The sequence below is a fragment of the Chamaea fasciata genome, unplaced genomic scaffold (genome assembly GCF_029207755.1).
Source record: "Chamaea fasciata isolate MVZ Bird 193981 ecotype frontalis unplaced genomic scaffold, bChaFas1.0.hap1 SCAF_6, whole genome shotgun sequence".
In the NCBI taxonomy this organism is placed as follows: Eukaryota; Metazoa; Chordata; class Aves; order Passeriformes; family Sylviidae; genus Chamaea; species Chamaea fasciata.
The window spans coordinates 58,301,654-58,317,039 of NW_027094091.1; the positions used below are offsets into that span (position 1 = coordinate 58,301,654).

The following is a 15,386-nucleotide window of genomic DNA, read 5'->3' on the forward strand; positions in this document are numbered from 1 at the left end:
GAAATTGCTGCCCTTGTTGAGTGGATTTTGGGTTTTTTTGGGGAGTGATGTTTTCCTTTATTTTTGTATTGCCTAATTTTCTTCACCAATATTTCTCTTTTTATAGTTTCTTGCATTGTTCTGAAATCAGTGTAGATTCTCATCAGATTTTGCTTGTATTTATTTGCCCATAAGTTTCCATCTGTGAAGACAGGCTGTCAGTATTGACCTTCTTGCTGGTCTTTGTTTCTATTTCTTTTTAGTGGCAATTAAAAATCCTGCAGTGTGCAATGTCATTTTCAGTATTGCTCTGTAATGTCTCCCAAAGCATTGTCTGTTCCAGGTTTCAGATGAAATTGGTTGTGGAATGGTGTTGCATCCCTGTACCATACATTGTGTTTTAAATGTTGACCATACCTGGTTGGAAGAGTGGATGTCAGAGGCAGCCTTGGCTGCAGTGACCATGAGATGGTGGAGTTCAGGATTCTGAGGGGAGGGAGGAGAATAAAATTAAGCTCAAAATCCTGACTTATGGAGAACAGATTTTGACTTGTTTTCAAGCAACGTTGATTTAAGGCTGTGAACCAGATGATCAGTTTGGCTGGTAAGGGAAAATCTGAAGCTGCAATAGGTTTTTGTTAAGGGAATGAGGCTTGGTGGTAGCACACTAGAAAAAAGCATTATAGTGAAAGAGTAGGTCACAGGTTGTGCCTACTAAGATACAACTGGCTGCCCATTTCTCCAGAAGTAGTTGCTAGCCCTGTGAACTGTCTTCATGGAAAGTGAGAAGACATAAACTTGGTAGCTTTTGCTCCTACAGATGAGTTTAATGAAATTTACACAGGAATGATGTGTGAAAATACGGATGTTCACACTGCTAAATACTGTGGGGCAATGTGCTTTTTGGCTGAAATTAAGCAATGACATTTTCATTTTTTAAATGTCTCTTTAGTGCTTGCTGGAACAAAGCTTTTTAGTAGTTGTGGAAATGGAGGAAGCAACAGGAAGAGAGAGAGGAGGCAAAGCTAGCTGGTGATAAGTTCAAGTTGTTAAGATTCCTTCTTCAGAAAAGTAGTGATTAGACCTAAAGTGGCAGCTTTGCCTGATCATGTTTTGGAAAACAAGTGAAAAGTGCAAGGCACAGCCTATTAGTATGATCTATTTTGTGTTGCCTTTGACATTCTGATTGTGGTGCAGTTCAGGAAGTATTTCTAAAGTAATAATGCCCCCCACATGCTCTTTTTAGCAAAACCCTAGAATCAAATAAATTATGGATCCATTTTTACGGATGGATGAACTTCCAATCATTTGTAATAATTCACACTTTTTTTTTGTGTATAACTGAATGAAAACTAGTATGTGGACACTTTCTTTTTTTATTTTTTTAAACAAGTGGAGTGAGATATCCCAGTTCTGTTTCTAGACACTAAAGTTTCAATTAAATCAACTTGAACGGATAATATGCTTCAGATTATGTTAAAATAGTGCATTGCTTTTGCAGTGCTTTAATGTATTTGATTGATTTAGAAAATGGTATGTTAAAAAGCTAATATTGACATCAGAACCTGCCAAAAATACTTTTCCTCTTTGTTCTTTCTTTGCTTATCTCTGATTTGTTAACTGCAATTTCCAGTATCTTTTTAACCTGAAAAAATATTTTTGACTTTTCTGTGTCATCTTAAGGGAAAATATTCCTACTGACTAATCATCACTTTGAATACCGTGCACACGGAATTTTTAGATGAGATCCAAATGAATGAGCTGAGTATGTAAGAGAATAAAGAAGTGTGTGTTTGTGTATTTAGTGGAATGCACTGCTCTGCTTTGCCTGTGGAAAATGTTTGATACAGAAAATGATTTTAAAAAACTCTCAGGTGGAGCTTATGTTGGGAAAGTTCTGAGAACTGAGCTTACAGATAAATAAACACTTGTGTTATGGAATATAAATCTAAATCCTAAATGGAAAGGTATGGATAAACTAAATTGAATAACAGTGTAATAAAAACTCAAGTTAGTCTAGTGATATTTTATTTTTTAAAACACAGCTGTTTATTTGGGAAAATGAGTTTTATTAGTGGATATATAAAGAATTTTTCTATCTGGATTTTTTTAAAATATTTAAAAACAACAATAATATTTTCAGCTGAGTAGAGAAGTCTTTTCACTTTAATCAGTTTGTGTAGCTTTTCTCTGGCTGAGATGGGGTGAATAGCACTCACCAGAGAAAATGTCTTCTGGAGAGTTTTGGGTATCATTTGGGGATCCACAGGATTTTGGCTTTGTTAGGTGCTTCTCTCTGCTCTGACTTTGAGAGATTGTACTTTTTAGTGCATAGTTTTCAAAAGTTTATGTATCTTTGTGGATTTTTCAGTATACTAAAGGTGCTTAAAAGATGTGAAAGCTCTGCTACTTGTCACAGCCTCCCCCTTGACAAAAAAATTGAGGTTTTCAAATCTCGTAGTTCTGTGGATTTTATGCTTAGAATGTCCTTTGAATCAGTCTAGTTAGGGGTTTTTTGACACTGGCTTTACTTTTTTTACTGCCTTTTAGCCAGGAAAACCAGGTAGATGTAAGAAAAACTTGCTGTCAGTTGAAGCGGTCTCATGTGAAGGTTTTTTTTATGAAAAGGAATATCCAATATAAATTTTTCATTTGAGCATTGATTTCGTTTAAATTTTTTTTTAAGAAAACAGTCATTACCCTATAGTTTTTAATGTCCTTTGAACTCTGTTCTTTCAGGTAACTTTTGAAATGCACAAAGATAGTCTTTCCCAAATGTACAAGGAATACCAAGGGAAAGGCGGTGAAGGGAGTGGAGTACATTCTTCAACTCCAATTAGAACAATCTCTGGGATTAGCAAAGAAGCTGAAACTAAGGGAAAACAACAATCTTTGGAGTTAAAAGAAAATGCTGCTGCTCCTTCCTGCATTACTGAGGGTGATACAGAGTGCAGAACTGAAAAAAAAGAGAAAGAAAACTCGTCAGATGGTGGCCAACAAACTCATTCAGCGTCTAATCATAAGGAAGAATTAGAAGGGGAGGATGTGGGTACTACACAGGATTTAAAAGCACTGCCTTGTGTGGAATTTTCTCCAGAACCAGAAACAGTGAAGCCCAGTGTCTCAGAAATCAGTAGTGGAATAGCTGAAGCAATTGAAGATTCTAGCAAAGCTGATGAGCTTGTGAAAGAAACAGTTGCTGTCACTGCTGCTTCTCTGGCCATGCAAACTCCTGTGGAAGGAGAAACTCCCACAAGTCCAGAAGGACTGGAAAAATCAGCAGTAGAGGTGGAAGACGAAGATGACTTTGTTGATTTGAAAGATGAAAGTAGTTTGCCTTTACCTTCAGAAGAGCTTGCAGAAAGGAACAAGGAATGTGGCTCTAATGCAAGTGAAGTGACAAAGCAGGAAGAAACATCAGAGGAGCAACCTGAAACTGGGCTTTTACAATCTGAGGGTACTGAAGGTGTGGAGGAGAAGAAACAAGAACTGACTTTGCCAGAGACAGTGAGTTCTGCAGTTCCAGAAGTAGTAACTCAGCCAGATTCAGCAGGAAAAAAGAAGCTGAAGAAAGGAAATGTAGTTACTAGTGAAACCAAAACAACTGTGGAAAATGCAAATGCACACATGGCAGAGCCTGCTGGAGCTTCTGATAAAAGAATTGCCAAGCTTGATGTTTCCAGTGTTGCATCAGATACAGAAAGACTGGAGCTGAAAGCTAGCACCCGTCTAGAAGCACCTCTGCCCCCCAGATCCATGCCTGAGGTAAGTTCTACCTGTCCTTCATCCATCTAGCTTAAAAATGAAAGGGTTTTTAAAATGTATTCTTTGAGAAAGCGTATCTAAACATTCTGGGGATAATAACGTGTGTGATTTTTGTGAGTTATCTATAAAATACTTCTAACCCTCGGTTAAATACCCGTTATTGTTATTAATTTGTTTACTGAGAAGTCTCTAAGGTTTTTGTGCATCCACATATGAATGCTGATATAAACTGAGTATTTGGCTAGATGGCAACTTCATCTCAGCTGTTTTAAATTATAGAAATTGATAGGATTGTCACTACATCACGGTGTCCTACCTTCTTTGTACAAGTATGAATTAAGGCAGGGCTTCTGTTGTGTGCTTCAGTGCTCCAGCCCTCTAGTCTTTAGTTTCTAGTCCAGCTTTTAATGGCTAAATAGTCATCTCTCTGAGTACTTCCCTTCTGCAGAGATACCTCCTAATGGATGCTCTTCAGTCTGCACCATTCTTCCTTAAAGGAGGAAAACCGCTGTCTACAGCAACATATTTTCCACCCCTGGTAAGGTTGGGTGGCTGCTCGAGAATACCTAGACTGGCAGCTGTAGCCTAGTTTGTAGTTTTGGTATATCCATTAAATAGCATTTGTGTGATAGTTTTAGCTTTATTTGGAACTGTGTACACAGCCTGGACTTGTTGCGTATCTAAAATCTCAAGTCTATTAAATGCATTCCAATGTGTACCACAGGAACTAATAACCAGAGTGTGGGTTTTGTGTTTTGTTTTCTTTTTTGTCTGCAAACTGTGCATTCAGCCCTCAAGGCAGCAGGTTTCCTCAGGACAGGAGCTGGCTGCTCCATCGGATGGGCAGAGGAGGGACACGAGGTCAGCGGTGTTCCGTATTCCCGAGTTCAAGTGGTCGCTGATGCACCAGCGCCTGCTCACAGACCTGCTCTTCTCCATAGAAACAGATATTCAGATGTGGAGGAGGTACATCCTGTGCTTTGTGTGGAATGATCCAGACTGGGTGCAGTTACAAGGGGCTCATTGACTTAGACTCATGGACGTCTGGTGTTTTACTCATTATTCAATAGCCTGACTTATTTTGTGACCTACACCAAATTATTCTCAGATTTTTTTCTGTTTTTTAAAAGATTCTTTACAGACATATATGTGTATTGGTTCAGGGCCTGCAAGCAGATCGGTACTGAAATCCTGGCCACGTGTAAGTCAGTGGTAGTCTAGCTGTTGACTTTTATTCAAGCAAGATTTTAATTTTCCTAATGTATTTAGGGGCCTGTGTCTTCTATTCTTATCTAAGTGGATAGGAAAGGTAATATATCCAAAATAGTATTCCTTGTTTCTGCATTTACACACACTGAGATGTTAATTTGAAGATTAACTTCTAATAGAGATCTGGAACATAATCATGAAGATCTTTAAAAACAGCAATAATTCTGTGATTTAATTTTAAAGTTTAATAACTGAAGTAAGAGGAGTGTCCATTGTTAACTTTTAGTAGTGAATGTCAAATGTAAATTGAATAGTACTGTATAGCTGTAGTGACCTGATAAAAAGGAATGTCAGGGTGAAGTAATAGCATAGTTAAGTGATTCAAACAGTTTAAACTGAGGTGAATTTTTGTCTGACTATAATTTTTAGGATATGTTTAAGTTCATCAGGACATCATTTGATATAGCTAAAATATATTTCTATTTTAGCCTCTGTTTTGGAAAGTTTTTGTCTAAGTTTTTCTGCTTGGTTGAGTTTTAATTACTCTGAGCAACCCTTAGTATTTGCTTTAGTTTTCCAACGATTTAAGTTCAAATCTAGTTCACTGTTTCAGGAGACTTTATTCTGTTTCCTGATACAGTGACTTTGGCTAGCATGCAGTCATAGACAAGCCTGTAATGTATCCTTATACAAATGAGGATTAGCAGTCATCTTGGTGTTTTTAGCAACCTGTGATCTTGAGCAGTTCATGAACAGAAAGGAGATGTAGTTTTAGGTGTAGATTGAGATACATCAGTTGACCCTTACAGTCTTGTGTTATTTGCTGCCCCATTGCTAAGTGTCTGGTTTTAGTTTGGAAAACCAGAAATATGTTAAAATACCCTCAAAATAAAGCTCTATTCTGAATGTCTTTTTTTTTTTTTTTTTTAATTTTTGGACAGCCATTCTACAAAAACTGTGATGGACTTTGTGAATAGCAGCGACAATGTGGTGTTTGTGCACAACACGATCCACCTCATCTCTCAAGTGATGGACAACATGATCATGGCTTGTGGTGGTATCTTGCCATTGCTTTCTGCTGCCACGTCTGCTACAGTAAGAAATTCCATTTTTATTTGAAAATTCCTCACTTATGGGAGGATGCTTTTCTTTGTGGAGTGTGTTAATTATTTTATCTGTCATTCTGGGAAACGGGAGATGCATGTTGAGTGTTTCCACAGGCATCTCTTTCCTCCCTTTGTTGCCTCCATGTTTTGTCTAAGATAAATTAGGTGCTTGCCTTCTTTGCCTGAAGACATAAAATAAAAGTTTCCTGCCTCTGTTGCCCCACAGCGGTCTGGAATGGAATTAAATCCCAATACTAATGATTGTTCCTAGAATATGAGTAGTTATTACTTTTGAATGTGACTGATAGTGGACTTCCAGCACACATTTTTCTTCATTTAGTGTGCAGGAATATTGTCTTTGTGAAGAAGTAAACGTTGCTTTCAAATTTTCTCTGTGTAGCATGAATTGGAGAATATTGAGCCAACTCAAGGACTTTCAATAGAAGCATCTTTAACATTTCTCCAGAGATTGATCAACCTTGTGGATGTGCTAATTTTTGCAAGCTCTCTTGGTTTCACTGAAATTGAGTCTGAGAAAAATATGTCATCTGGAGGAATTCTGCGACAATGTCTTCGTCTGGGTAAGCAAATAAGACCACTTAATGAGCATAGGAGCTTGCAGTTACTAAATAGTTAGCAGCTGTTAGCTTTAATTTTTTTTCCTGTCGATTGTTTTGTTAAATCAAGATTAAATGTAGTCAAACATTAAGGTCTTTTGCAGTTTTACTGTATTCTGTAACTCATATATATATATTCCTCTCTAAAAGTTTAAGTTATGTAAATTAAGTTTGGTAGCCTTTTATCCATGAGGATATTTCTTTTGCCAAAGTTCCCCAAATAATCAAGGGTAACAATATAGCAGCATTAAGAAAAGTAATCTTGTACTATATAAAAAAATGAGCCTTTTCAATACTTAGATAAGAGGTTTAACACTTGCAGGTCAGTATATGAAGGTGTGGTGAAAACTGGAAGTGTAAATTTCTGAAAGGTTCAAATTGGGCAGTAATTGTATCCAGTTATTACAGTATGTTTGCTTCAAATTGCATGGGAAGAAAATGGTCCGTTACCTGAAAAAGGAACAAATATTCTGAAAATGAGGGCATATGAGATCATAGCAGGGTCCAGGTAGTTAATACAGGAGGAGAGAATCCATGCTAAGTTGCATGCTGTAAGACTTTTTGTAATAAAAAGTTTAATTTGCATGAGTGCCAGCGCAGCTCAGAGCCTCAACAGTAACTAGCCTTCCTCTCCCTTTCTAGGCAATTAAAACTTTGTGCAGGTAGAACAAGATTTATGGGATGCAAACAGGTATAGAGGTGGGGTAGTTCTTTTTTCCTTTGAAAATAAATATTAGAAGATGAAACAGGGCACAAATGTGCAGCTAAAAAAAAAAAATTGTATAACTTCAGAACATTTAGTCCAAGAGTAACAGAGTATTGTGAAGCAAACGTTGCCATTTGTTTCACTGGTGTATCACTTGTCTTCTGCCTTGCAAGTTTGTGAAATTGAGCTGTCTTCACCCTACCCACTCCGTGGTTGTATGCATGGTAAAATTGCAGTGAGGGATGCTCACTTATTCACTTTGAAGTATCCATTAGATACAACATATATGTTCTAATAGTTTAGCATTCATTATTAGTTATAAATTATTAAAGAATTTTGAGCATTGTTTTGCAACTGTCTAAAACTTATGGAAGCAAAGTATTTTACTAATGTACGTAAACTTTTTAGCTTTAAGTGGTAAACAGAATGGTGTTATGCATTTCTGTCATGGAATATAGAACAATACTATTTCTCAGAATAACTCTTAACATTTCTTTTCCCCTCAAGTATGTGCAGTAGCAGTAAGAAATTGCTTGGAGTGTCAGCAGCATGCCCAAATGAAGCCTATTGGAGACACTGGGAAGAACCAAAAAGCAGTGCAAGGCTTTGTAGGACCAGGAAAGTCTGCAGCAAAGGCAAGTTTAGGACCACATCCAGAAACAGAGAAGGCAGTAATGATTACTCTGTACAGAGGGTTAAATTTTTACATTTGTACCTGTGCCACTGATATTTTAACAGACCTAAAGTGAGGTGGCACAAATGCTGGAAATTAAATCTGTCACAAGAAATGACCAAATTTTTTCTCTTTTAAAAGAGAGGAATGCATATGTAATATGAAATGCATGTCTGATCTTTCTGCTCGAGTTATGACAATACGACATGCAGTGGGTGGTTGTACACACTTAATGATTCTTGGTAGAATGCTTTTAAAAACAGGATCTTAAAACAGTTGGATTTTTTTTAATAGAGTCCTGTAGACATTGTGACTGGTGGCATTTCTCCGATACGGGACCATGACAGACTTCTGCAGGATATGGATATTAATCGCCTCCGAGCAGTAGTGTTCAGGGATATAGTAAGTGAATAATGTCCTTTACTTTCTTTGTATTTCTGCTTGTATCAGAAATACAAAAATACAAAATATCTGCTTGTTTGCTGTATGCTTCCTCTGTTTTACAGAGTTTGGCTAAATTGAATGTACAGAAAGGGAATACTGCTCACTGTAATTAGGAACTCATAACACTCTGCAGCTGTTGTAGTGTTTGGGCTTGTAAAGAGGGAGAGGTGAAACCCAACTGTCTCCTGATCTGGCTCTTTGTCTTCCTAAGAATTGATTATGTGGAATTCTGCCTGTTGTGTATTAATTATGTTGTGTTTAGTACAAGTATGTACATAGACAAGCTATTTATGTATCATAAACATGTTTGTACATTTTGAAGAAGTCACATTCTTCTAGCTAATTAGAAATTAGAGGTCATCTCTAATTCCTTTACTTCCCCTCAGAGGAACCAATTTGTGTGCATGTGCTGTAAGTATGCATATGTTTTTTAGTCTTGAATTGACTAAAAATATCTTTGCTCTGTGTCAGCAACTTTATGGCTGATATTGAGGAAATTGAGATTGATTACTTGAAAAAAACACCTCTGTAAGCAAATACAGCAGCTAAAATGGCTGTGAGTCATTGGTGGCCACAAGCCTGTACACCACAACTTAGTTTACAATAATTGGACTGTTTAGCAAGTATAATGATTTATACAGTGACTTTTTTTTCTCTCCAGAAAAGAGAAGGATTTTGAGTTTTATCTTTACAGTAATTATTGATTGAAGCAAGCTTCTTTCAACCCCTCCTTCAGTATCAGTGTGCAAGAGAGTAACAGGAAGTGAGTCTTCCATACTGGTGGCAGTTAAAGTAATCCTAATGATTCCTTCAAGCACGTTTTGTGACCCTCTTTCTTTAAACCAAACCACCAAACAACACCCACCCACAACCTCTGCTATTTTTTTGCATGTCTAATCCATCATGCTCTCTGTTTCACAATAATGATGCAATAGCTCTCCTTTTTGGCTAAAGTGTTGAGCTGTGGGGGAAAAGTAGATCTAGAAAGATCTGGTTGGGAATAGTTTTTGTCTGAGCTGTTTACACTTGCATCTAAATGTTTTGTTTGCATGCAGTTTCTTACATTGTATTTGGCACTTAGAACCAGGAGTGGCTTAATTTGAATCTATGAGTTCTACAGCAGGAGCTCTGATGGAATCCACTTACCCACCAGTAGCAGTACTTCCAGTGGTACATGAGCTTTATTTCAAGCAGTTCTTCAAACATAGCTGAAAAAATAAGGAAGGGTCAGTTCTAATTTACTGGATTACCACTTTATTAAGTAGAGTTACAAACCATCTTAATACTCATCTGGCAAGAAAATTCTTTATAATCCTTGCCATGGTAGGTGGCTTTCCTCAATCTCACACTGTGATTATTCTATGAAAGATGAGGTTTTGGGTCAAGCCAAGGGGAAGCTAGGTTGTTTTTTTAGTGCAGTAGATAGGATCCATCTAGGTTACCTGTTTTTAATAGAAAGCTTCTCATAAACATCTCCCAGAATAAATTATTAAAGAGCTCTTCAAGGAATAAGGGGCTTTGTTGGGCACTACAATCATGATAGAATGAGCTTGGTAGTATAACTTAGTTTCTTGAACTGCTTAGAGGGAAAAATTTTGAGTATTACTGGAGCCCTGATGTGAATGAGGGATAAAAAAACTCCCAATGCTCATTTTTTGCTGATTGGTCAGTGAGGATCCAAATACTCCATTCTCCAGTGACCCAAAAGTGTATGAAGCTTTTTTCCTTTGGTAGCCAGAAGAGACAGGCTTAAGCTGAATCTTAACGTCCAGTTTTCCCTCTGTTTCGCCAGGAGTGACTGAGTACTCTGGAGAGGAACCTGGCATAGTTCATATTAAGATTTGTTTTCAAGGTTTTCTTAAAGTCTCTTCATAAAGTTACAACTGTAATGCAAATGCACATTGGTCAATTCTTGCTTAAATTATATGTAGTAGATTACATCCATCTGGACAATCTGATAATGAAATAAAACCTTAACACTTGTTCTGGAAATTACTCCTTTTCCTTCGCTAATATGCTCCAGTTATGTAGAGTATGCTCGCCTTGCAAATGCTGTTGATATCTTGGCATTTTTGAGGAAATGTAACAGAAGAAAGACCCATGAATAAAGGGGACCTAGACCCTACACTAATTTGAAACATGAAGCCAAAACACACAACCTTAGTCGAAGTTGTCATATAAATGGAAAGTGAAAGGATTAGTGCCACTTGAGTACAAGTGCTGTATTCCTTAGCTTTATAGGTGAGACAAACTCTGACTAGAGAATATTATTCTTCAATTGCTGACATATCAGCTTCCTCTTGGTCTGTTTATGGTAGTGCTGGGGCATACTTCCCAGAAAAATAAACATGCTGCTGAAATCGTAATGGAAGAATCTGTGTGTCTGTTTTTTGCAGGAGGATAGTAAACAGGCTCAGTTTTTGGCTTTGGCTGTTGTATATTTTATTTCTGTGCTCATGGTTTCGAAATACAGAGATATACTGGAACCCCAGAATGAAAGACGACCACCAAACCAAAGCCAGTCACTCAAGGAATCAGAAAATGAAAATAATGAGACTCCTGCTGCAGGTGAGCTGTTAATTATTTTGCCAAATGAAATAATGTGGCTTAAAATGCTGAAATGTAGAAATCTTAAATGCTTAAAATGTAGAAATCTTCTTTTGGACCCATGTTGTGAATGCTTCTCCATTAATAATGACCTTAAAATGTGTTTTCTCTTCTTTTGGTATGAACAGTTGCGGGAAACCCATCTGCTGCTCTTAGTGCTTCAGCCTCTACTGAAGATTCAGCAAGTACAGCGTCTATGCAGAGAAGGGATTCTGGTCTTGGGGAGGAAGCAGCTCCAGCACAAACCAACAGTTCTGGTGGTGCTGCTGAGGCAGGACCTCTGAGTGTCAGTGCAGGCCCTGATGCAGTCAGTGAAGTCCTGTGCACGCTCTCGTTAGAGATCAATAAATCTCAGGAGAGTGGAAGTGAGACAGGAGCTGAGGAGAGTAAATCTGTGGCTTCTGTGCCAGCTGCAAAAAATGTCAATGTGAAGGACATCTTGAGGAGCCTGGTGAGCACGCCAGCTGATGGGACTGCAGTGGATGCTGCTCTTCTGCCACCAACCTTCCTTGGAGTTCTTGGTGATGGAGCTGCTGACCAGCCTGTGCAGTTCCATTCGTTTGACAGGTAATGTAACATATGAAATACTCAAAAATTTGATTTCATTTAAGGTATTTGTAAAGAACAGGGAAACCCACGCTTCACCAGAACTACTAAATGTAGCACTGGCAGATGAGAACTGCTGTGCATATTTAGTTGGCTTTAAAGACCTCAAGAAACAAACCAGACATTAAATAACTTAAAATAATGATATGTAGATTAGCAGGTGTATTCATTGCAAAGTTTTATCTAGTCCCTGTTATTGTGGGCCTGCAAAAGAATACTGGCTTACTAGTAGCTACAAATGGTTCAAAAACAATGGAGTAATCATCTAGGTGTCCTTCTACCTAGAGAGTATTCCCATATTCATTTAGGAAAATGTGTGTTCTGCCTTCTGGTGCCAAAGGCCTACTTTAACTCCTCGTTATTTGTTTGGTAGATACTATCCCTCAGCTGTTAGATCTGCTTTGCTGTAACAGCTTTTTGTTTTATTGTAAAAAATTTCTACATTTCTTAATACTCAAATGCTGCAGTGAAGTAAAAAATGAGAATTCCTGTTTTTTTTCCTTTTAGGATGAAGTCACTCTTTCCTGATAATAATTTTGGTGTCCCTTGTGTCTCGGTATCATTAGCTCCTTATCTTTTCCCAAGCATAGTAAACCAAACTGTCTTTTACTAGACTTAGTGCCTTTTACCTCTTCAGGATTCCCAACAACTGCAAAGAAAACAAAATAGAAAAGAAAGAATCCTATAGCACTTGCATTCCTGCCTCTAGGAAAGCCTTGGTTATTTGCCGAAGTCCTGCAGTCAGTCTGGTGCAAGGGGATCCCTTGTTACCATACCAGTATCTGATCCTCTGCTGATTCCTGACCTTCCTCTGTCTCTGATGTCTTTGCGGTCTGTGGCTGCCTTGTTCAAAATCCCAGCTGCCCCACGAGAGGAGTGCAGTGGTGCCAGGGGTGTGGGTGCAGCTGTCACAGCCTGTCTGCTCCACTCACACTGCCCTATCACTGCTGGGAGAAGGAGGAGACAGTGGTGTCTGGCCAGATGAGACACAGATGGGATGTGCCAGCGTTTGGCCCCTTGCTCTTGTCTCAAAGTAAATACTGTGCTCTCCATGTGATGCTGAGCAGGAGTTGTTGTTCTGGGAGCAACAGGAGGATGGAGGCAGAGGGGAAATTGGTAGAAGGGGAACACTGAGTTAGAACTTGCCTGGCCTCTCTCCCTGCTGCTGCCCAAGTGTTTTGGCATTTCCCTTTTGAGGCCTCTCGCACTTCGCTGCAGGTGGGCAGTTGATGTCAATTAATATAATGTATTAGTCCGTGAATAGTGCTTTTTCCTCATGAAGTTCTTAGTATTCATTGCTGCATGGTTTCAGCCACACAAATAACATTTGTCTGGAGATCTGGTACAGAGGTGACTATTGCATTTATGATTTTTTTTTTGGCTATTGTCGACACCAAAGGTCTGTGGTGGTTGTGCTGATTTGAATTGGTGTGCAGGAGGTTAACTAGACAGGAAGTAATTGGGCACTTGCAGCACTGATGGCTGACATAGGTAGATTACACCTACAAAACCTTATCAGAGGAAGTTGTACAATTTAATTTGATAACATGTACACTAATGAAATACTGGGCATTGATAGCAGCCCTTCTGTCATTTGCAGTTCTGTGTTCTTTTTCCTGTATAGCTACAAAGTCACTCAAAAAATAAGCAAAAAAACCCCCTTGAGCTGTGGTGTGTTTTATAAAGCGTGTTCCTAAAAAGTTGAATTGCTTGCTGTTCTGCCCTGTTACTTTTCCACTGCCCAATGGACACTATTCTGTTTCCACCTCCAAAGTGTCAGCCATTTGTAACAGCTCTTAACATTCTTTCACTTAACCTTGAGGCCTCATTACTGCCTTGATGCTCAAAGGAAGGTGGTCTGATGAAGGAATTTATACAAAGGAATGAAGAGCTTGCATGGGTTGAAGCAGTAGACAACACTGTGCTTCTGAATGGAAGAGCAGATTTTTGTAGTGTTTATGTAGCTGTCTGGACTGCTCCACAGTGATAACTTGTGGGCACTACTTTCCAAAGATTTTGTGTTTAGTAGGTGGGGCTAAACGTATTAGGAAAAAATCTTGAGGTAGTATAAAGTATTTTGTCCTTCAGCAGTTTCACGTGCCCTCAGCATGTCTGTGGCTCTCTGGTGGATTAATTTTTCATCTCCTTGCTTTTGTGGGTGTGTCTGGTGGACAAAAGTGTATTTAATTATATAAAAGTCTTACTGCTAATCAGTTATGATCTGATAATGATACCCACAATCTTGCGTCTATGGTAAATATGTTGATATCTGACAAAGCATGTTGCTGACTAGCTAAAGTTAAAAAGAAAATAACTGTGTGTGAAACATTAAAAGTTAAATGGACGGGCAAATTTCATGGCCGCTTGAAGGTGGCTGTATCTTTATGTAGTGAGAGTGCTTAGAATACAAGTTTATGCTCTAAAATGACACCTGCTTACAGGTGTGACAGGGATAAAAAACCTCACACTTTTTATAAAAACTGGAATAGAGTTGGAAATAGTAGGTCTTATCTCTGTGGTAGGCAAAAATACTAAGTTACGTTGTAAACTTTTTTTTTGGGGAAAAGAGACTTTGGGGTGTTCTCTTTCTGGTTTACATTTAATATATTGTTTGATGGCGAACACGAATTCTGTGAGGTTTTTTTTCTTCCCCTTTTTCTTTTTGAAGGCACTTTGTTAAAAGTTGTTCCCATGTAGCAGTTTACCAGTGGGATATCTCTGGGAATTTCAAAGCATCTCTCTGATCCTGCATTTATCTCAGGAATGCTGTGTCAGAAATCAAAACTCTCCTCATATCTTAAGGATTATCAACTTCCCAGCCATAGCTGGAGAGTATACAGTAACAGCTATGTGAGTGAAACCTTACTGAAAGGCTGCCAGGTTGCAAGCCTTTGCAAACAGCTAGGTGTATGTGTTCATTCCCATGCCAAAAATCCGCCCCTTATCTTATGGGAAGATACAATCTTGTGATTAGTGGGTGCCAGGGGTTTATCATGATAAAGTTCAAGACTTGCATTGGCTTTTTCCCAAGATCCACAGGGACATGAATTAATGTTCCAATTTCAGTGCGTCCTAAACCAGCGGTTTTCTTATTTCGTAGTAATTGTGTAGGAAAAGAGGAGGGGACTAATGCAAGCAAATTCAAATAAAATGGAAATAAAAATAACCAAAGCTTGGGATAAAAAGAGAGATGACATTTCTCTTCAGTTAGTCTAATAAAACCCATAAGCTATCACTAGCCATTTTTACTGTATGCTTTAAAATAAAACCTCGGTCTCTCCTGGCTTCTGCTGCTCTTTGTGGAAACATTCAATAACCATGTCGTTACGGGAAGCTGGTGCTGAGAGTTCAGAGGAATATAGGCTCTTAAATCATGATCTTGTACCATAGAGCTTAAATCTGCAGCTGTGCTGTAACTTGCAGAACAGATATGTTAATAAGCTTGTTTATCTTTTTGGAACATCGTCTGTAAGCTGCTTAGTTTGGCTCAGCCTGTGTTTACTCATTTGTCAGTCAGTGGTGTGTATATGCCTTTGTAGTGGTTGGTTGTGGTAATTTCAGTTAAATTTCATCCAAGCCCCTTTTTATATGGAATGGATACATCTTAGACTTCATTGATTTGGGCCTCAAATGCAAAAATAATAAACTATTTGTTGACAAGATTAAGTCTGCCA

At 38.3% G+C, this 15,386-nt stretch overlaps 1 protein-coding gene across 3 annotated transcripts in view; it reads left to right on the forward strand.

Moving 5' to 3' along the window:
* LRBA (LPS responsive beige-like anchor protein) overlaps positions 1 to 15,386 on the forward strand; it is a 364,153-nt gene that overhangs the window by 67,657 nt on the left and 281,110 nt on the right. For all 3 annotated transcript variants that reach the window (XM_066186497.1, XM_066186498.1, XM_066186496.1), the window contains 8 exons: positions 2,719 to 3,744; positions 4,535 to 4,710; positions 5,895 to 6,048; positions 6,460 to 6,640; positions 7,890 to 8,017; positions 8,350 to 8,457; positions 10,896 to 11,067; positions 11,235 to 11,673. In XM_066186497.1, coding sequence (XP_066042594.1) covers positions 2,719 to 3,744; positions 4,535 to 4,710; positions 5,895 to 6,048; positions 6,460 to 6,640; positions 7,890 to 8,017; positions 8,350 to 8,457; positions 10,896 to 11,067; positions 11,235 to 11,673 — 2,384 coding nt within the window. The remainder of the gene's footprint in view (positions 1 to 2,718; positions 3,745 to 4,534; positions 4,711 to 5,894; positions 6,049 to 6,459; positions 6,641 to 7,889; positions 8,018 to 8,349; positions 8,458 to 10,895; positions 11,068 to 11,234; positions 11,674 to 15,386) is intronic.